The sequence below is a fragment of the Schistocerca serialis genome, chromosome 5 (genome assembly GCF_023864345.2).
Source record: "Schistocerca serialis cubense isolate TAMUIC-IGC-003099 chromosome 5, iqSchSeri2.2, whole genome shotgun sequence".
NCBI classification, from domain to species: domain Eukaryota; kingdom Metazoa; phylum Arthropoda; class Insecta; order Orthoptera; family Acrididae; genus Schistocerca; species Schistocerca serialis.
Genome location: NC_064642.1, coordinates 1351426 through 1374570, shown reverse-complemented (window position 1 = coordinate 1374570; position 23145 = coordinate 1351426). Strand labels below are relative to the sequence as shown.

The following is a 23145-nucleotide window of genomic DNA, read 5'->3' as shown; positions in this document are numbered from 1 at the left end:
TGGGTGGTTTGGAAATATTCTTCTATATCACCCACAAATAGATTGGCATAGAATGGTGCCATGTGGGTGTCCACTGCTGTGCCACAGATTTCTATGTAGGTGATGCCTTCAATGGAGGAGTAATCATGGATGAGGATATAATAGGTGATGGTGACCAGGAAGGAGGTTGTATGTTCAGAGTCAATTGGACATTAGGAAAGGTAGTGTTCAATAGTGGCAAGGCTATGGGCATTGGGGATGTTAGTGTAGAGAGAGGTGCAATGTCAGTAATGAACAGGGTGCTGGATGTTGAAGGAACAGGTACTGTGGAGAGTTGCTGGAGAAGTGGTTGGTGTCTTCTATATAGAAGGGCAGGTTATGGATAATAGACTGGAGGTGTTGGTTCACAAGGGCTGAGATTCTCTCATTGGGGCACAGTAACTGGCCACAATTGAGGATTTTGGGTGGTTGGATTTATGTACTGTAGGAAGCATGTAGAGGACTGAAGATGGGGAGTGGTGGGGGCGGGGAGGAAACACACTCAGGGGAGGGTTCTTGGATGGACCTAGGCATTTGATGAGGGACTGTTGATGCTGCTGTAATGGGGTCATTTTGGGAGGTTTTATAGGGGAACATATCTGACAGCTGGAAGAGTCCCTCCAACAGGTTTGCCTTTGTTGGCAGATAGGATTGTAAGGTTGGGATCAGTTTTCAGATGGTGGGAGGTTTTGGCCTGATTTATATGGCTTTCCAAGACTAGATTGTTCAGGGCTATGGACTGGTAGAATCTGAACAGATAGAGGATCTTGCCACAGTCAGAGGTGGGTAATTTGATGGTCAGGCAGTTTGGGGGAAATTCCATGAGTGAACAAACATTGGAGGAACAGTATATGGGACTGGGTTGTGGTTATGGATAGGGAAAGTTTTCTGGACTGAAAAGTTTTCTGTACTGGTACAGATGGAAGGAGCAAGCATCCATAGTAGAGGATAAAAACTTTGTGAACATACACAAAAATACATTTGAATATCACAAAAACTCAAAACAAGTGAAACAGATGAATATAGTGTAAGAAAGATAATACTGGACAGGTAAAGAAATAAGCAGGGGAGCAATATGGCTTCTAGTTAACTAAATACTGTATTCATTAGTATCTTTCCAATGTACATTAAAAGGGAAATCTGTGACCAGTATATATTGCCAGTAGTAACAAACAAAAGGGAAACATGGGTTTTAAATGAGCAAATAGTTTGAAAACGGCATGCTGTCCAATGAGGAAAGGAAGGATAGATGTTCAACATATTTATTTAGTCTTCATAATTACAGTCTGTTATCTGAGAAGCTAAAATAGGCCACAAAATTAACATTTTCATGCATAATAATAAATGTATATATTCATAATAATAAATGTATATATTATTTATTCCAAGCACTTGTAAAAGAATGCTAATACTTAAAAAGCCCTCGGAATCTGCTCTCTTCTTGTTCAAAAACGGTTCAAATGGCTCTGAGCACTATGGGACTCAACTGCTGAGGTTATTAGTCCCCTAGAACTTAGAACTAGTTAAACCTAACTAACCTAAGGACATCACAAACATCCATGCCCGAGGCAGGATTCGAACCTGCGACCGTAGTGGTCTTGCGGTTCCAGACTGCAGCGCCTTTAACCGCACGGCCACTTTGGCCGGCTCTTCTTGTTCATTTAGATTAGTTTTTCATTGGATAGATCTGTGCTGAGGAGATCCTTGTGGATGTGGGACATGTCTTTTTTTTCCTTTTTTTATATATAAAGCTGAAACAACAATATAGTAAGAATATATACAATACATAATTTGTTTCTATTAAAAATTTGTCAGTGGAGTAGAAGGAGTTGGCCACTAGTAAGTCTTTCAGGCTCTTTTCAAACTGATCTTTATTTGTAACTAAATTTTTTATGTTTGCTGGCAAATTATTGAAGATGAGTGTTCCTGAGTAGTGGACCCCTTTTTGAACTAAAGTAGGTGCTTTTAAGTCCTTGTGCAGATCATTTTTAATCCTGTTATTGTATGTATCAACTGAGCTGTTTGTTGGAAAAAGAGATATATTATTTAAGATGAATTTCATTAAGGAGTAAATATACTGAAAGGCAGTAGTTAGTATATCCAGGTCCATGAAGAGATTTCTACAGGACGTCCATGAATTTACTCCACAAATAATACGTATTACACACTTATGGACTCTGAAAACTTTTGTTTGACTTGAAGCGTTACCCCAAAATATTGTACCATATGACATTACGGAATGAAAGTAGGCAAAGTATGCAAGCTTTGTCATTTTTATGTCGCCTATGTCAGCTAACACTCAAATTGCAAATACAGATTTGTTAAGGCGTTTCTGCAGTTCTGTGGTGTGCTCCTCCCAACTGAATTTATTATCTAGTTGTAATCCCAGGAATTTAAGACTTTCAACCTCTTCCGTCTGCTCTTCTTCATAATTTATGCATATGCTGGGTGGAAACCTCTTACAGGTTCTGAATTGCATATAGTGAGTCTTTTCGAAGGTTAATGTCAGTGAGTTTGCTTTAAACCATTTATTAATATCCATGAACATATCATTAGCAGATCTTTCTAGAACTACACTCGACATACTATTTATTGCAATACTTGTGTCATCTGCAAACAAAACGAACTCTGCTTCTGGCAGTGAAACTGATGAGAGATCATTAATGTACACAAGAAAAAGCAATAGTCCTAAGATGGATCCTTGTGGGACACCACATGTAATTTCTTCCCAGTCTGATGATGACTGATGACTTAATTCACTAGTCGCTTGCACTGACACCCTTTGTTTCCTGTTAGCTAGGCATGACTTGAACCATTTTGCAGCACTGCCCATGACACCATAGAATTCTAATTTATTTAAAAGGATGTTGTGGTTTACACAATCAAATGCCTTTGACAAATCACAGAAAATACCTGCTGCTTGTAATTTGTTATTTAATGAATTAAGTACATTTTCACTGTAGGTGTAAATAGACTTCTCGATATCAGAACCCTTCAGAAATCCAAACTGTGTTCTTGATAATATGTTATTTGTGGTCAGATGGTTGAGAAGCTGCCTGTACATTACTTTTTCTAAAAATTTTGAGAATGCTGGGAAAAGAAAAATCAGTCTGTAGTTTGATGGTATCTCTTTATCCCCTTTCTTGAATAGTGGCTTAACATCTACATATTTTAGCCAGTCAAGAAATGTCCCAGTTATAATTGACTGGTTACGCAAGTAACTTAGAATTGTACTAAACTCACAAGAACATGCCTTAATTAACTTTGTTGATATTTCATCGTAACCACTAGAAGGCTTTGTTTTTAAAGATTTTATTGTGGAAGTTATTTCTTTTGGTGAAGTGAGTGACATATTCATGTACCTGAAGCTATTTGTAAAGGCTAGTTTCAGATATTCAAGGGCATTATTTACTGATCCTGACAATCCCATTCTATCAGTAACAGATATAAAGAACTTGTTAAATAGATTTGCCACACTATGCCCATCAGTTACTAATGTGTCATCTACCCTTAATGCTATTTGCTCTTGTTCCATTCTGGTTCTACCGGTCTCCTCTTTCACTATATCCCATATTGTTTTTATTTTGTTTTCTGCCATTGCTATCTTCTTCTCATAGTGCATTTGTTTAGATGTCTGAATTACTTTTTTTAATATTTTGCAGTATTCCTTGTATTTAGCTAAATCATCAACATTGGAGCTATTCTTGGTCGACAGATACATTTTCCTTTTTGTCTTACAGGAAATCTTTATTCCTTGTGTAATCCATGGTTTTATTATAGACTTCTGTTTAATTTGAGTAACTCTTAAGGTAAAACAGTTTTCAAACATGGTACTGACATTGTTCATGAATGTGTTATATTTTTCATTCATGTCATGAGCACTATAAACATCTTTCCAGTTCATGTCTTTTTGGTTGATTGATTACTCTCCTGTACTCAGATTTAGCAGTCTTGATAATCTGCTTAGAATTTACATCTAAAACAAGGAGCTGCATGTCATGATCTGATAGTCCATTTATTACTGGTTTTATGATATGATTTTGTTCCTTTGATTTGTCTATAAAAATGTTATCAATGGCTGTCCTTGAGGATTTAGTGATCCTAGTTGGCCAGTTTACAGTGTTAGTTAGATTGAAAGACAACATTACTAACTGCAGTAAATGTTTACTGGAAGATTGCATTAGAAAATCTGTATTTAAGTCACCAGCAATCAAAATTTCTTTGTTTCTTCCTGTTAAATAACCGAAAAGAGCTTCTTGATGATTTATGAATAGATTATAATTTGCCGTAGGTGCTCGCTAAATAGTTACTATTATATAGGATCTGTTATGAACTCTACTTCTGTTGCACATGCTTCTAGATGCTGCTCTAAACAAAATTTATTAATGTCAATGTTCTTGAATTTATGGCAGTTGTTAATAAATGTGGCAACTCCTCCTCCATCTATATCTACTCTGCAGAAGTAGGAAGCTAGCTTAAATCCTGAAATGTCTAACATATCTATACCAGTTGTCACTTGATGTTCAAAGAGGCAGATTATGTCAATTTGGTTAGATGAATTCATTTAATCAATACAAGTGAGTAGTTCAGCAACTTTATTTCTGAGTCCCGGAATGTTCTGGTGTAATAAAGATAACTGATACTGCATACTAATGGGATTATAACTGCTTTGGCGAAGATGAACTGGCAGTTTCTGATTACTTGCTGTTAAACATTGTTTAAATGGAGGCTGTATGCTAAAATCTGACTCCAGTTCATCTGTTTTCTCAAACTGAGTGTGTCTGCCAGTCTCTCTTAAAACTCGTTTTCTTTCCCCCTTCCCTATCCTATCCGTCTGACACGTATGACTGCTGGTATTTTACCACTTGTGACAGTGTCCCCCCTTAAGTTTTCTGCAATCAATCCAGACAGTTTTCCCTTCCCTTTCCTATTGAGGTGAAGGCCATGCCTAGTGTAGTCCCACCTATTGATAGCATCCACAGGAATCAAACCAATATGGGACCCTATGTAGGAGTAACTTCACTACATAAAGGAAAACACTTGTGTGGATTTTATACTGTGCATAACCACCTTTATTGTACCGCACAAACACAATACATACATACGTCAACGCGGGAAATGAACACACTGTTTCCTCCAAAGAACCTCACACGCAAAAAGAATGTTTCAGTGTCCTGTCGACTATCGACTTGTCACTCCACACAGTCCCCCCACCCCCCTCTTGAAGTGCGGAGCACCCGGTATGGTGGGGTACTTAAACTTCACCTCTCGGCCTGCCCGAGTGCGGATAGTGCGGGTGTGGGTGCTGCTTGCTGGTTCCGCTGCTGCATTAGGTCCACTGGTGTGGAGCTCCAGTGGGTCACAGCTGTCTGGCTCTGCGGGAGGTGTGGGTTCATTGCGAGTTGTGTCTGAAGTTGTCTGTGAGACTGCAGTCGGTGCTACTATTGTCCAAGCAGGTTTTACCCGCTCCATGGAAACCTTGGTCGACTTTCCCTGGAGGAGGATGTCCATTGTGTGTGTGCCCTGTCCTAGCACTCAGTACGGTCCAGTGTACGGTGGCTGTAACGAATGACGTACCAGGTCTGTGCGGAGCATGATATGGGAACGAGTATCGAGGGACTGGTGTACAAAACACTGGATGCGTGCCATGCTGAGACGTTGGGGCTGCACGTAGCGTCTCTGCCTGCTTCCTCATTTGTTGCCAGAGGTGGGGTAGTTGTGACTCATCTGGGAGAGGAACTGGTGCAAGGAATTCTGCTGGAACACGTAGTGGTTCTCCATATACCAACTCTGCTGAGGAACAACTGATGTCCGTTTTTAATGCGGTCCGTAACCCCAGCAAAACCAATGGCAACACTTGAGTCCATGAGTCCTCGTGCCACATCAGGGCAGCCTTTAACATTCGGTGCCACCTTTCTACCAAACCGTTGCTGGCCGGGTGGTAGCTAGTTGTCCGATTTCGTTGGAAGCCGCAGAGTTTCGACAGTTGTTGGAACAGTGTCGACTCGAATTGGCGTACTTGGTCAGTGGTAACGAATAATGGGCGCCCAAAACGAGCTACCCAAGTTTCCAAGAATGCCCGTGCCGTAGTCTCTGCAGAAATGTCTCTGATTGGTGTGGCCTCTGCCCACCGCGTGCAACGATCCACTGCCGTGAACAAGTACCTGTAACATTACGAAGGGGGGAGGGGTCCAACCAAGTCAATGTCTACATGCCAAAAACGTGCTGTTGGCGTTGGGAATTGTCCTACTGGAGCATGAACATGGCGTCCCACTTTGCTACATTGACACTGATAGCAGCTGCGGGCCCACTCCCGTGTATCTTTCTTGATTGAAGGCCACACAAAACGGTCCGTCACTAATTTCACTGAGGCATTGGTTCCCGGGTGTGCCAGGTTGTGAATGCTGTCGAATACATTTCGTCGGAACTGGCAGGTGATGTATGGGCATGGTCTAACCATGGAGGTGTCGCACCATACCTTAAATGGGCTGCAGGGGGTGTCCACAAGTTGTAAACGTAGGCCAGTGGATGGGTCCACCAACAAGGACTGCAGCTGCGCATCTGAAGCCTGTGCCCTTGCCAATTCAGAATAATCCAACATTGGACTTATCCTGTTAATGCATGAGAAATAGTCTGCGACAATGTTGTCAGCACCATGGATGTAATGCACGTCTGTTGAAAACTGGCATATAAACTCGATATGGCGGGCCTGCCGGGGGGAACATGAATCGCTGGTTTTGTAGAAACCTGCCACGAGAGGTTAATGGTCGGTGTATATGGTGAATTGCCTGCCCTCAACCAAAGGGTGGAAGTGCCGTGCTCGGCTGGTGTCGGCGGCTGAGGTGGTTGCGGCGGCGGCCACTGTGGCGCGCGAGTCGAGCAGGGAGTGGGCTCTATCAGCCACTTGCAGCAACTCGCTTAATGGCCAGCCCTCGTAAGCAATTAAGGTTTAGCACACCTGCAGAGGTAACTGCTGTCGCCAGATGTGGACAAGTAATGTATCTGAGAACACGGAAGTGTCCACTGTAGCACGTAAATGTCGGTAAAAGTCTGAAGGTGACCTGTCACCGCGTTTCTCGTGGTACAGGAGCTGTGTTATCCGCTGGTCCACAGGTTTTGTGCAACGTGAAATTAACACCATCTTGAGTGTGGCATAGGCTTCTTGTGGTGGAGGTTGCATAATTATATCCGATACCACTGACGATGCACGTTGGTCCAGGTTGCATATCACTAGTGTGAACTGTTCAAAATCGTTGACTGTTTGTTGCTGCACGAAAATGTTCTCCATAATAGCGAACCAAATTTCCAGGCCTTCGGGAATGAAAGGTGGGGGCCGAATTTGTAACCACGACACGGGTGGGCCACGATAACCGATGAATGGATAGTGTGAAACTCATGGGAGTGAGGCACTATCCTGTGGCAGCGACGCGGGAACCGCCGGCACACGCGGCGCGGTTGGAAACGTAACATCCTGGCCGAAGTCGGTATGAGATGTAGGAATCCGCGGCACTGTGAACTGCGGGGTTTGCTGCATTGTGTCGAGCTCCTTCTTGATATTCTGGATGATGCCGTCGATGTCGCGGAAGAGGTCCTGTGCAGAAGACATGTCGATATGAGACGTCGCGGAAAATATCTAAAGAAACTTGCCTACTGTCACAACACTTAGTTACGGGGTCACCACTTATGTAGGGGTAACTTCACTACATAAAGGAAAACACTTGCGTGGATTTTATACTGTGCATAACCACCTTTATTGTACCGCATAGACACAATACATACGTACGTTAACGCGGGAAATGAACACTGGTTGTTTCCTCCAAAGAACCTCACTCACAAAGAGAATGTTTCAGTGTCCTGTCGACTATCGACTTGTCACTCCCACACCTATATCTGTCCTAAGCAGCCACTCCTACTCCAAGTTCACTCTCCCGACAGAAGAGTTCAGATGAGGCTGATCATGGCATCTCAACACAGACACAAATCCCTCACTCGTATGCTTCATTGCTGATGCTATCTTCACCAGGTCACTCTCTATGGAATATTCAGAGTGTCTGTCAATGCTATTTCCCGGACCACCCACCATAACCACAGCATCCTCCTCTGTTACCTGACCCAGATCTGCACTAGGCTTGAAAAAGTTTGTGACCTGGTACTCCGGACCTAGATTTTCCTGCACTGGTTGGCCAACACCTCTACCATAGGTGCTACCTAACAACAAAACTTTCTTTCTATTTACAAATTTCCCTACCTTTTTCAAGTCCTTGAAAGCTTGTTGTGCTCTTTCTACAGCTTCAGTTACATGAGGCTCATCTGATTCTGACTAAAGCAACAGGTCAAATCTATTTTCAAGATTTATGACAAAGCTGTCCGATGCTCTCCTTTGCCTGTTCCCCCTATTACCTGTTGCCACTTCCCACCTCTGTTCACCCTTCTCCCTCTTTAACCTGTCCAGATCCTCCCTTGCCTTGTCTAAGTCAGCTTGAAGTGCTGCAATTTTCCCTTTCTGTTCCAGTATTTTCCAATCTCTACTGCAAATCCTACAATACCACTGGTGAGTCTCATTAATGTCCCCATTTCCCACACCACTACATTCACCCCAATGAAAGAAACTAGAGCACCCATCACACCACACCCTGGAACTAACGATCCTACGGCATGTCACACACTTCTCACTCATGGTAAAAACAGAAATCGTATAAACTGATTCAAGTACTGACCAAAACTATTCAGACAGATATAAATAATTTGAAAGAGTACTGAATAAAAAAAACTGGTGATTACATATAAGTTTAAGTCACTGTTTACTTTTGATAGGCGTGCGTGAAATTAAGCCTAAAATCCGTGCTATAGGCGAGAGAAGGAAAATAAACTTCTTACCCCGTTTAATCTTATTTAACACTTCACTAACACTTCCACTAATGTAATAACACTTACATTTATACCAACTGGAAATGTTTAATTTACTGTTTACTTACGATTCACACGCGTGAAATTAGGCCTAGGATTTGTGCTACAGGTGCGAGAAGAATAATACGCTTCTTACCCCATTTAATCTTATTTTATACTTCACTAACACTTCCACTAATTTAACAACACTTAGATTATATTTATAACAACTGTAAACGTTTAAAAACAGCTTAATACCAACGCTTTTTATAATTATTTATTGCAGCAAATACTCAAAGAGTTCGCGTCGGCGCAGTGTTGCCAACATTTACAAGGATGCATCTAAACTGTTAATGGATGTTTCCACTACTGGATCCACCCTCATACTGCCTCAGTCAACAGCCATTGTCTGCTTCACTGTAGACTGACTAGACACTTTGTAGCCGTATTGGACAGATCCATTTGGCTTAATGCATGTGAATGATATTGTGTAGTTCTGCCTTTGAAAATAGAAAAAGCCAAAATGCAAAAGGCCTTATAAGTGAATAAATATTGTGGCCAAGACATACAAAAGTGATTGGGTGCAATCAGTGACCATGCCATCTCACCTCATAGCGCATTTATGCAGTTTATAGCTTCATCTTTTTAATGATACAGTGTGTGTGTGGGGGGGGGGGGGGGGGGGGAGGGGGGAGGGGGGGGTGGTTGTGGTGCACATGCTTAGAATATCATCCAGCAAATGAAACTGTGTTGTAAACCAACAATACTCTGTAATGATGTTCTTACAAAAGCTATTCCAAGATCTGCCAACTTATCTGAATAGGAGCACACTAAGTATAATGATTGACATCTAGAAGCAAAATACAAACCCTGTTGCTGCTTTTGGCTAAAGATGTTCAAACGTCATTTATCTGACACTGCATATGTTAATGGGTATCTCTGACATTCCCTTTTTTCATTTACAGGAGACACAATCAACATACCAGATTCCATTGTGGGACTGACACTACTAGCTATTGGTACCAGTCTTCCAGAAGCAATGTCAAGCATCATTGTTACAAGACAAGGTTAGTGTCCAATTTTTTCTCTCCATGTCATAGCCATATTTAGGTAATATTATATGGGACAGAAGAGGAGCTTCTATGTACTTGTTGTCAAAAGAAGTGCATTTGAAATGGGGAGGACAGACATATAGATGAAAAAGCAGTTCAATTACTGGGGAAGCTTTAGGCTATTGCTTAGTTGGGAGAGAAAGACAAATACAAAAGTGAAAGAGGGAAAAGGAAATAAGTACATATGGTGGTAACAGCAGGTAGAAGTAGGGAAGATGTGGCGTAAATAACAAATCAGTGTTAACCTTTAACGAACCTAGCTGTTACCCCTTCGCAACCCTGTTGATGTGTAGGCAGTAGCTGTTGATAGTCCATCTACTAATCATACCAACAGCTACCACACCTTTTATGAATGACAACAATCTATTGTACATGCTGTCATTGGTTAAAACACCTCTTTGCTTTGGCAATCGTCCCTATTGCACAGATTTTGGTTTATTCCCATTTTATAGTGAACATAAATAGAATTATTTGGGTTACAGTCTAATGTTTATTTCGTCATGCATTGCTGAGATGTAGTAAACTGGTCAGACATTAAAACTGAAAATGCACCACTAGAGATTGGTGTCATGTTTTTAATTTTAAATTCTGGCCAACGCACTACATTTTAACACTTTGTAATAACAAGAATAAGAAAAGATTGGTTTTGTACTCACCACATAAAGGAGGTTTTGAGTTACAGACAGGCAAAATGAAACATAATGCTAGAAATATTATTTTCAGACTAAGTCTTTCATCAGGAGCAGAAGAATCAGATTTCTTCACACCTGCACAAATCACACACAGATGGCTACTCTCATCTCTGGGTGCTAAGGCCTCACTGTGTTAAAGACCTTCTCTGCTGGCAAAGGCTTCACCACTGTCTTTGAACCACGGGAATTACCTGGCAGAAAGACTCCGCCAGTGGTCAGACATGTCCACCTACAAGCCCTGCCACAGTGACCCCATTACAGAAATACAGCAGGTTCTACAGTCCCTTATCAAATCCTCTGGTGTGTCCCAGGAACTCTCCCCTGAGTCTGTCTCTCTCCTCACACTTACCACTCCTTGCACTTCTAACTTCTGCATGCTTCCTGAAGTACATGAACCCAACTGCCAAAAATGCCCCATTGTTGCTGGTTACAGTGCCTATTACCTGTAACCTACCTCCTATATAAAAAAACACTAACCATTCCCTCCATTGGTTCTCCAAAGTTTCTGTTCTTTTACCATCCAATGCCCTGATCATCCCTGCTGATGTTACCTCCCTCTATGCTAACATCTCTAATGCCTAAGGCCTTGCTGCTGTTACTGAGCACTAACTTTCCCAATGCCCAACTGACTCCTAACTGACAATCTCTTTCTCAGTCACTATCACCAACCATACTCTTATCCACATTTACTTCTACTTTCAAGCTGTCAGCTAAAAACAGATCTGTAGTACAGAAATGGGCATGTGCACAGCTCCCACTTATGCTAACATATTCATGGGCTGTCAAGAAGAAACCTTCCTAACCATGCAGAATCCCAAATTCCTCACTTGCTTCAGATTTGTTGATGACATCTTCATGATTTGGACTGAGGATGAGGAGACCGTGTCCACATGCCTCCAGAACCTCAACAACTCTCCCATTCGCCTCACCTGGTCTCCTCAGCGTGACAAGCCACCTGCCTCGATGTTGGCCACCACTTCAAGAAGGCTACCTAAGTACCTCCGTCCACATCAGAAGTACCAAGCACTAACAATACCTTTACTTCAATGGCTGCCACCCATTCCATACCAAGAAGTCCCTTCCATGCAACAAATCACGAACGGTAATTCCATCTGATTGATCCCCACTGGGTTACCACAGAGGAGCGTTCCTCTGCTCCTTTTGTTACTCAGTATCACACAGGACAGGGGCAACTGAGTCACATTCTCTGCCCAGGTTTGAATTAGCTCTAGTCATGCCCAGAAGTGAGAAATAACCTCCCCACCACTTCCACTTTTCTCCCAATGAGAGACCAGTTTGTTGATACCCTAACTATAGAATGTTCGACTTTGTTGGCGGAGCCACAGCCTCACCTCTGCTTGCACTGCTTCATCTCTGTCAAAGTGAAGACTTGAAAGGTGTTCTTTAAGTTTTGGAAACAGATTAAAATTGTATGGGGCCAAGTGGGGACTACTGTATGCAGGATGTTCATTGACAGAGAACCCGAGGCATCAGATTGTCACGGATGATGCAGTGCCCTTGTGTGGTCTGGCATTGTCATGCTAAAAGAGAGGGTACTCCATGTATGGATGACCTCAAATTGATGCTTTCAGTTTTCTGTGGTTAGGAACTCAGTTACAGCATGCTGTTTCTCACATACCAACTTAGTTATGTTTACACCACTACGTTACACACTGCAATTTGGAACCCTCTAGCAGCAGAGGGTGGCAGTGTTTGTTAGTGAAGTGAGAAAGTCAACCGAGTAATACACATCACATGTAAAGCCTCAGTCGATATTGAGAACAGAATAAAAAATTCTAGGCATTGATTTTCAGTACAGCCTCATAATATTTGCTCTTTGAAGACATTATGCAGCTACATTTAGTTCAATAAGTTGGCAATAGGACAAGAAACCCTCAAAATAACTTACATATCCCCAAATGCTTAAGCTTTCAACACTATATCTTCATAATTTCTTACAACTCACAGTAGCCTGATGCCATATTTCAGTTGAACTATGTCACGATATCTGAAGACAAGTCACTCATTAAATACAGGGTGTACATAAAGTCCGGGAACACTTTCAATTATTTATTGCACAGGAACCAAACATTGTAGAGATGCCATACACATGTCATTTTGAAGAGAAACCCTGAAAGTTTTTTTCATGTATACCGCCACAGCATAGTTTGGTAATTGGCCAATATTCGGCACTAGTCACAAACATGGCGAGTTCAGGTGTGGATTGAGCTTTGTGCGTGTTGGAGTTCGACAAAAGGAAGTGCGCTACAGCTGTTCAATGGATGTTTAGAACCAAGTACGGTAAGAAGCCACCAACAAGGAAGGCCATTTACCACTGGCACAACAAATTCGTTACGACAGATTGTTTGTTCCCGGCAAAGATAAGCAGACATCCCAGTGTGAGAGAAGTGAATGTGGAGTGCTTACAAGAGACATTCATAAGGAGTCCAAAGAAATTGCTGCATTGTGCAAACTGTGAACTCAAAATGGTTCCAATGACAGTGTGGACAGTCCTGTGACAGAAGCTGTCTATGAAACCATTCAAGTTGGAGCTAGTGCAGAAGCTCAATGACTATGACAAAGACAACCATTTTGAGTCTTGTTTAAAGTTGCAACAATTGAATGAGGATGGGAGTGGCATTGTTGATCACTTAATTTTCAGCGAAAAAGCCACTTTTCACACTTAGGGGGTAGTTTCCTAGAATGTTGTCCTACCAAAGTTGTGGGCTCCAAACGATGGATATTGTACTGCGATTCTAAATTGATCACACGACTGTGGTTGTGGGTGTTAAGAGAATGTTTATAGTGGTCACTACAGCAACAAAAAAATAAGAGTGTTACTAAAATAATTGTAATTATGAAGAAAACGACTTACCTCACTCGTCATCAACATTGTCGTCATGAGAAAGTCCATTTGATGTGCATGCTAGGGGAAGCAGGCCCTTTTTGCCGTAACCTGGGTAGAATCTCCCAATGCCACACAAAAATATGGGTAGAGTGTCACATTTCTGGCAAAAATTCAAAAAATTTTCTACATTGCATAAGCATGGAATTATACTCTTCCACATGAGGCTGTTTACGAAATTAGCAGTTGACAAAATGAAACTTTGGGCCTTCCTCTTCTCTTTGATATGTAGACTCTTCGTGTTCCTTTTATATGTTGTGAAATGCAGATTAATTAAACTGGATGCATCTTTTTGAATAACCCTGTACTTTTGACAATACATGTAGGAGTGGTACTGAATGAAATCCTCTTTTGAAGTTATGAAATACTGCATTTTGATCCGTGTACTTGCGGATGTCATGCAAGAAAAGTGCAAGTCGGGTTTCACACAACCATCATTTTTGGAATCCATGCTTATGCTTATGAAAATGCAGTAGAACTATCTGATAGTATAAAACATTTTAATGATGCACACTGTAAGTTGTTAGCATGTACAGATGACGAAACAAAACTGTTTGCACGAAAAATGGTTAAGTCCCACATCGGGCATTCTCGGCACGTGCAGCCACATCACAAGTTGTGGCGATACTTTCACCCCATTCATTTTACAGGAGTGAGAGAATATTATTATGTTGAGGAGTAAATGATTTTTAGAGCAGACATCTAGCAACATTTTATTTTTTGCAAAAATTGTATTTCACATGCAGGAGAGAGTAACTGAATAAGTATTGAATTCTTTGGTGTGGATGAAGTTGGTAATGATATACTTTTCATCAGCTTATACATTCCAATGTAAGCACCAAGCTCAACAACAATCCTTTTGTCCCTTTTGTTTGGGAACACTGAAATTCACCATCATTCTCAATTTTGAAAACAATTGGATCCAAATTAAGTTGCTGAAAAGAAAATTTTGTCTGTAGGCACAAAACTGATCGCAGAAGTAAGAGACAGAATGGGAAAGCAGATGCAGCAGAAAAGTCGTTAAGATGAAACTGAGTACCATAAGAGAGAATGTATGCGATAGCAGGGATTTAATATGTGATTAGATCAGATTGTTTTCATTCCCTAGAGCCAAAAATGAGATGATCCTCTTGAGTGTAGAACTGAAAATGTGTGTTCCTGAATATTGGACCCCATTTTGGACCAAGATTAGTGATTTTAAACCTTTATGTAGATTGTTCTTATTACTAGTATTGATACTATGTATTGAGCTGTCAGTTAGAAATGGAGACATATTATTTACAACAAATTTCATTAAGGAATTAAATGCTGAGAATCAGTGATTAGAATACTCAGCTCCTTGAACAGGTTTGTACATGTACCACAAACAAATCGTATAACATGCTTTTGTGCTCTAAAAACCTTTGCTCGGTTTAACTAAATACCCCAGAATATGATCTCATATGACATAATAGAATGAAAGTAAGCAAAGTATGCAAGTATTGGAAGCTGAATAGCTGCTGCAACAATATTCATGTGACTTCATTCTTCACAAAGTCCTCTGTCATCTCTGTAGTGAGCTGTTCTTCAAACTGAGCAGTGTAACTATGAGGCTATGTTTCTAGAGCAAGATGGCTTATTCTTAATATGTGTTACAATGGGCATCCTAATATGTGACAGTATTGCCTATGAGGACATGCTATCTCATATTAGCTTGCTGAATCCAGACTCATAGTTTTACTAAGTGGCTTGACAATTTTGTGAACATTGTGAAGCCCTCTGGTGATGATCCTGTTTGCTAATACTTTGTGAGCATCATATCACATTTGTGTGATACACAAAACAACAGAAAACCATGTCCACATCATCTGTTTATCACCCCATTCAACACATAAAATGCAGCCTCTTGTGTGGAATTCAAGGGTCTGTTTACAATGTGTTATCCCCAAGAAATAGAAACCCAGGTCAAGAAGTAACCTTATTCTTGATTACATATGTATTTAGAGCAGCCTACTTGAGAGCAGTAACAATGGAAAATGCTATAAATTGTCTCTGGAAAATGGGGCTCTTCACACGTAACAGACATATACTTAGGGACAATGACTTTGCTGTTGAAATGTGACATACAAGATGCAAACAACAGAGTAGATGTGAGTCCATTTGGTATCCAGCCAGCTCCCAAAATTAACAGCTCACATCATGAGCCACCAGCTATAGTAAAATCAGTGTGTTCTAAACCTGTCAAGAAGTTATTCTCGTCTCCATACTGGGAACATTTGAAACAATTCAAAGAGAAGAAAACTGATGGAATCGAAGAGACAGAAGCAAAAGTTTTGTTCTTCGCAAAGAAAAAGAGAAAAACATGGAAAACACAATCTTACAATCATTCAAAGAAGAAGATGCTGAATGTGTATTCATTTATCTGAAGATTAAACTAAAGAAATGGTTTCAGTCCATGGAATATTATGCTTGGGCTCTCAAAGGGTTGTTGTTGTTGTTGTTGTTGTTGTGGTCTTCAGTCCTGAGACTGGTTTGATGCAGCTCTCCATGCTACTCTATCCTGTGCAAGCTTCTTCATCTCCCAGTACCTACTGCAACCTACATCCATCTGAATCTGCTTAGTGTATTCATCTCTTGGTCTCCCTCTATGATTTTTACCCTCCATGCTGCCCTCCAATACTAAATTGGTGATCCCTTGAAGCCTCAGAACATGTCCTACCAACCAATCCCTTCTTCTGGTCAAGTTGTGCCACAAACTTCTCTTCTCCCCAATCCTATTCAGTACCTCCTCATTAGTTATGTGATCTACCCATCTAATATTCAGCATTCTTCTGTAGCACCACATTTCGAAAGCTTCTATTCTCTTCTTGTCCAAACTATTTATCGTCCATGTTTCACTTCCATACATGGCTACACTCCATACAAATACTTTCAGAAATGACTTCCTGACACTTAAATCTATACTCAATGTTAACAAATTTCTGTTCTTCAGAAACGCTTTCCTTGCCATTGCCAGTCTACATTTTATATCCTCTCTACTTCGACCATCATCAGTTATTTTGCTCCCCAAATAGCAAAACTCCTTTACTACTTTAAGTGTCTCATTTCCTGATCTAATTCCCTCAGCATCACCCGACTTAATTCGACTACATTCCATTATCCTCGTTTTGCTTTTGTTGATGTTCATCTTATATCCTCCTTTCAAGACACTGTCCATTCCATTCAACTGCTCTTCCAAGTCCTTTGCTGTCTCTGACAGAATTACAATGTCATCGGCGAACCTCAAAGTTTTTATTTCTTCTCCATGGATTTTAATACCTACTCCGAATTTTTCTTTTGTTTCCTTTACTGCTTGATCAATATACAGATTGAACAACATCGGGGAGAGGCTACAACCCTGTCTTACTCCCTTCCCAACCACTGCTTCCCTTTCATGTCCCTCGACTCTTATAACTGCCATCTGGTTTCTGTACAAATTGTAAATAGCCTTTCGCTCCCTGTATTTTACCCCTGCCACCTTTAGAATTTGAAAGAGAGTATTCCAGTCAACATTGTCAAAAGCTTTCTCTAAGTCTACAAATGCTAGAAACGTAGGTTTGCCTTTCCTTAATCTTTCTTCTAAGATAAGTCGTAAGGTCAGTATTGCCTCACGTGTTCCAGTGTTTCTACGGAATCCAAACTGATCTTCCCCGAGGTTGGCTTCTACTAGTTTTTCCATTCGTCTGTAAAGAATTCGTGTTAGTATTTTGCAGCTGTGACTTATTAAAGTTAGTTCGGTAATTTTCACATCTGTCAACACCTGCTTTCTTTGGTATTGGAATTATTATATTCTTCTTGAAGTCTGAGGGTATTTCACCTGTTTCATACATCTTGCTCACCAGATGGTAGAGTTTTGTCAGGACTGGCTCTCCCAAGGCCGTCAGTAGTTCCAATGGAATGTTGTCTACTCCGGGGACCTTGTTTCGACTCAGGTCTTTCAGCGCTCTGTCAAACTCTTCATGCAGTATCGTATCTCCCATTTCATCTTCATCTACATCCTCTTCCATTTCCATAATATTGTCCTCAAGTACATCGCCCTTGTATAGACCCTCTATATACTCCTTCCACCTTTCTGCTTTCCCTTCTTTGCTTAGAACTGGGTTTCCATCTGAGCTCTTGATATTCATACAAGTCGTTCTCTTATCTCCAAAGGTGTCTTTAATTTTCCTGTAGGCAGTATCTATGTTACCCCTAGTGAGATAGGCCTCTACATTCTTGCATTTGTCCTCTAGCCATCCCTGCTTAGCCATTTTGCACGTCCTGTTGATCTCATTTTTGAAATGTTTGTATTCCTTTTTGCCTGCTTCATTTACTGCATTTTTATATTTTCTCCTTTCATCAATTAAATTCAATATTTCTTCTGTTACCCAAGGATTTCTACTAGCCCTCGTCTTTTTACCTATTTGATCCTCTGCTGCCTTCACTACTTCATCCCTCAGAGCTACCCATTGTTCTTCTACTGTATTTCTTTCCCACATTCCTGTCAATTGTTCCCTTATGCTCTCCCTGAAACTCTGTACAACCTCTGGTTTAGTCAGTTTATCCAGGTCCCATCTCCTTAAATTCCCACCTTTTTGCAATTTCTTCAGTTTTAATCTATAGGTCATAACCAATAGATTGTGGTCAGAGTCCACATCTGCCCCTGGAAATGTCTTACAATTTAAAACCTGGTTGCTAAATCTCTGTCTTACCATTATATAATCTATCTGATACCTTTTAGTATCTCCAGGGTTCTTCCATGTATACAACCTTCTTTCATGATTCTTAAACCAAGTGTTAGCTATGATTATGTTGTGCTCATTGCAAAATTCTACCAGGCGGCTTCCTCTTTCATTTCTTAGCCCCAATCCATATTCACCTATTACGTTTCCTTCTCTCCCTTTCCCTACACTCGAATTCCAGTCACCCATGACTATTAAATTTTCGTCTCCCTTCACTATCTGAATAATTTCTTTTATTTCATCATACATTTCTTCAATTTCTTCATTATCTGCAGAGCTAGTTGGCATATAAATTGTACTACTGTAGTAGGTGTGGGCTTTGTGTCTATCTTGGCCACAATAATGCGTTCACTATGCTGTTTGTAGTAGCTTAGCCACATTCCTATTTTCCTATTCATTATTAAACCTACTTCCGCATTACCCCTATTTGATTTTTTGTTTGTAACCCTGTAGTTACCTGACCAGAAGTCTTGTTCCTCCTGCCACCGAACTTCACTAATTCCCACCATATCCAACTTTAACCTATCCATTTCCCTTTTTAAATTTTCTAACCTACCTGCCCGATTAAGGGATCTGACATTCCATGCTCCGATCCGTAGAACACCAGTTTTCTTTCTCCTGATAACGACATCCTCTTGAGTAGTCCCCGCCCAGAGATCCGAATGGGGGACTATTTTACCTCCAGAATATTTTACCCAAGAGGACGCCATCATCATTTAATCATACAGTAAAGCTGCATGCCCTCGGGAAAAATTACGGCTGTAGTTTCCCCTTGCTTTCAGCCGTTCGCAGTACCACCACAGCAAGGCCGTTTTGGTTAGTGCTACAAGGCCAGATCAGTCAATTATTCAGACTGTTGCCCTTGCAACTACTGAAAAGGCTGCTGCCCCTCTTCAGGAACTACACGTTTGTCTGGCCTCTCACAGATACCCCTCTGTTGTGGTTGCACCTACGGTACGGCTATCTGTATCGCTGAGGCACGCAAGCCTCCCCACCAACGGCAAGGTCCATGGTTCATGGGGGGGGGGCGGGGGGGGGCGGGGCGGGGGGGGGGCGGCTCAAAGGGTGTTAACTTGAAAAATAACATTTGTATGCCCTGAGTGCACTTCTTTGCACAATAAATGTAGGAAATTTTGGAGAGACACTAAGGAAGAAAATACTCTAATGGAATTATTATTTCTTTGAGACATATGAGTCTCAACTTCATGAAAGCAAAAAAAATTATTATTTCAGAGTTTAATGATCAATATTGTTTTCTCTGACTGTCGTATTTTAGGACATTTCTATTTTTATTCATATTGACTTTTTTGTGCTTTTCTTCAAATGTACATCTATTAAGTAACAAGAATTCAATAAATAAAATTTAAAGTACAGTGTTTCACATAGATTTACTATTAACAAACATACAGGCATATTATCAAATATTGTAATATAAAGTAGAGTAATGTTGGGGGTGGGGAAGTTCTCCATCCACCACTGACAAAAATTACGTGCCTCATCTGGAGAGGCATGGAGGCAGCCTGCCTTTGGAAATATGTCTCATCATCCACAAGACTGTCGCTTGTTTCTAACACCAGATTCCCCAGTTGATCAGGTGACGTTTCATTTTGGCCCCTAAATTCGTCAACATCAGCCTGTTGTGAAGACCGCTGCTGAACTATTTGACTCATGTGAACCAGTGAGTGGTCCCGCTGGAACGGGGTCACTCAGTTTTGATGTATGTTTAATGATGTGCACATACTGATTCATGACAAGATGAATATAGATTTAATGAACTACTCCTGCCCTGTCTGATGATATCCACCCACAGCAGGAGACCTTGATGCGGCCAGCATGAAAATGTTGCACCACGTAATGTGGCTCGTAATGTAGTGTGGGTTGTAATGTGCTCCCCATAACCTATAGATCATCATCAGATCTGAAAAGATGACACGGTGTCAGTCACGGTCTACATTCAGATGAGCGAAGGCAAGTCTATAAAGTTTGTGGTCATCAGAGAGGGCCTCTTTATTAGCACCCCTATGGGCTCTAAGGGCAGCATCATGCAAACGGATGCAAACAGTTCGCAAGCATCCAGGGAAAGTGGTCTCATTCTCGAGTTGAACTCTGTCGTTAGGCCACGAGTGGCCTACCGGGACCATCCGACCGCCGTGTCATCCTCAGAGGAGGATGTGGATAGGAGGGGCGTGGGGTCAGCACACTGCTCTCCCGGTCATTACGATGGTATTCTTGACCGGAGCCACTACTGTTCGGTCGAGTAGCTCCTCAATTGGCGTCATGAGGCTGAGTGCACCCTGAAAAATGGCAACAGCGCATTGCGGCCTGGACGGTCATCCATCCAAGTGCCGACCACGCCCGACCGCACTTAACGTCGGTGATCTCACAGGAACCGGTGTATCCACTATGGCAGGCCATTGCCCATTCTTGAGTTGAACAGTGTTTATAAACAGATGTTCCATATGGATGTCAGCTAACGTGTTGCCTCGGTGAGGCGTCAACACCTTTCCGTAGCCCAGCCTCGAGACCAGCCGGTTACTCATCTTTTGCCACTGCTTCACCAACTTCTGGGCACAGTGAGGTTGAACATCACACCTGGCTGAATCCAGATCTTTAAACACTGGCCTGTGGCTAGCACTGAAACCGTCTTACAGGATGACTGCCTGGACACTATCTCTAATGGCAGTAAATGACTGTCTGTCATATACCTGTCTGTGGTGCAGTGTGTTATCATATTTGGTGTACCTCAGATATATTTGTGTTACACTTGCAACACATCAACCAACAAAAAAATTGGTACTGAGTGGATGTGAACCTTCATTACTTCAGCAAAATTCCAGATCCTCAAATGCTGGCTCGTGGCTATCACATAACTGTACACATTTGTTCTCATCTGTTTATTAGAGGCAGAAGCATTTGACATTTCAAACAGATGAAAGTAAATGTTATAATGTATGTATAAAACAATATGCAATCAAAAAAAATCAAAAGTTGCATAACTAAAATTGTTACAGTAAGAAGGGAAGAAACACTGCTATAAATGTGTTACATGAGGTGCTGCCACCGTTACCATTGCGTGTTGTGCTATCATTGGTACAAGCTGTACAAACTGAAGATACCTGAGCTTATGAAGACAGTTGTGTTGACTGTACATTTATTTTCTGTCCACCGTACAAAATATGTAGTGAAAAATCACACAATGGAAAATGCAGGACGGAATAACAACAGTTCTGTATGGCGAGTAGCAGTCCTGTAGTAGCCAAAACCAACTGTGGAAATGCCTTGGGCTGTGGATCGGAGCCGCCAGTCGGGGAAGCCACTGGCGGTGGAGCACGCACCACCGGGCAAACACAGGACGAGTCGGACGACAGACCAACGACAACTGACAACAACCGACCACGACCGACTATGACCGACACAACAAGGAAGAGATAAACAACGGAGGCTTGTAGAAACCACAACACCAAACACCAAATGTAAATCCATTCGGAACCACAGCCAGGCAAATGTCAACAACGAGCAACGACCAGAACGCAGTACCGCTGAGATAGAAACGAAATCCAGAGCGAGTACCAGACTGACTGGACTAGGGCAGAGCGGGTCCCTATATACGAAACTGGAGGGAGCGGCTATTGGCCACTGTCTGCAGGTGGCGTAGCGGTGGCGCCCTCGCTGAGCGGAATAGCCGCCGCGGAGGCGGAGCCCTCTATGGGCTGACCACGTCCATTTGTTCTGGCACGTGTTCGACTTCCACGGCGGAAGGTACTAGAAGTCCTTTTGACATTATTATTTTATGTGACATAAAAGATTTATATGTGGAGTAAGAACAGTTAAAAAAGAATAAAATACTACCTGTTCTCTTCCAAGTTATGGTAAGTTATTAATTATTTCTTCCAGAAAATAACACTAACAAAGTATAAAATAGTTTTTCAAAAAGAATATGGACTGCATGCCCAACACAGTACACAGGTATTTTGTTACTTAAGAGTAACTTCTGTTTTTCCGGTCTTGATACATACATAACAACAAGGAAAATTCTATTTTCTAGGACGAGGAGCAATGGGCATCACTAATGCAGTAGGATCCAACACATTCAACATCCTTCTTTGCCTGGGACTTCCTTGGCTGCTGAAAACTACAGTGTTGACTGGTGGGAATGGAGCCCACCAGGTTAACATCAGCTCTGGCGGGCTACTTTACAGTACAGTTTCTCTTCTTGTGACATTGTTGATGTTCTACATATGTCTTGCATGTTTTGATTTCCAGCTTTGTTCAGTATTTGGTACAATACTTCTTATCTTTTATATTGTGTTTCTAGTTCTTGCATCTCTCGTCGAGCTTAATATTTTCTTTCCAGTTAACCTACCTGTATGTGACAGGTGAAATAATATCATGTGTCAGACTCTCTTTCAATGTATAAAATAAAGTAAAAACATTGCATCATGTCAATGAAGTAAAATGATATGGAAGCAGAATGGTGCTGACAGTACATATAACACACAATAATTAATGTCATCATGGGAAAAAGCATGGAAATACTTCATTCATGAGACTGAACACATTTATAACAATCAAAGCTTGTAACAAGCGCAATAACCACTATTATGTATTACATAGAGCAGTAGCCATTTCACACCTTTTGTAAGCTATGTGTGCACTAATAACAATGATCTTGTGAGTGTTCATCTCAACCATATGTTTTATTCTTTCACTCAGTTATTCATTCACACATTGTGATCCACAAAAACCATTGTCATAGTTTCTGTGACAGCACATGAGTCAAAACATTTATTATC

The 23145-nt window shown here is 41.3% G+C and overlaps 1 protein-coding gene across 2 annotated transcripts in view; it reads left to right on the top strand.

The window, feature by feature from the left end:
- The window catches only part of LOC126481956 (sodium/potassium/calcium exchanger 3-like), a 277761-nt gene extending 254963 nt beyond the window's left edge, over window positions 1-22798 (top strand). For both annotated transcript variants that reach the window (XM_050105915.1, XM_050105914.1), the window contains 2 exons: window positions 9870-9971; window positions 22398-22798. In XM_050105915.1, coding sequence (XP_049961872.1) covers window positions 9870-9971; window positions 22398-22732 — 437 coding nt within the window. In that variant the 3' untranslated portion in view covers window positions 22733-22798. The remainder of the gene's footprint in view (window positions 1-9869; window positions 9972-22397) is intronic.
- Window positions 22799-23145: the final 347 nt, after the last annotated feature.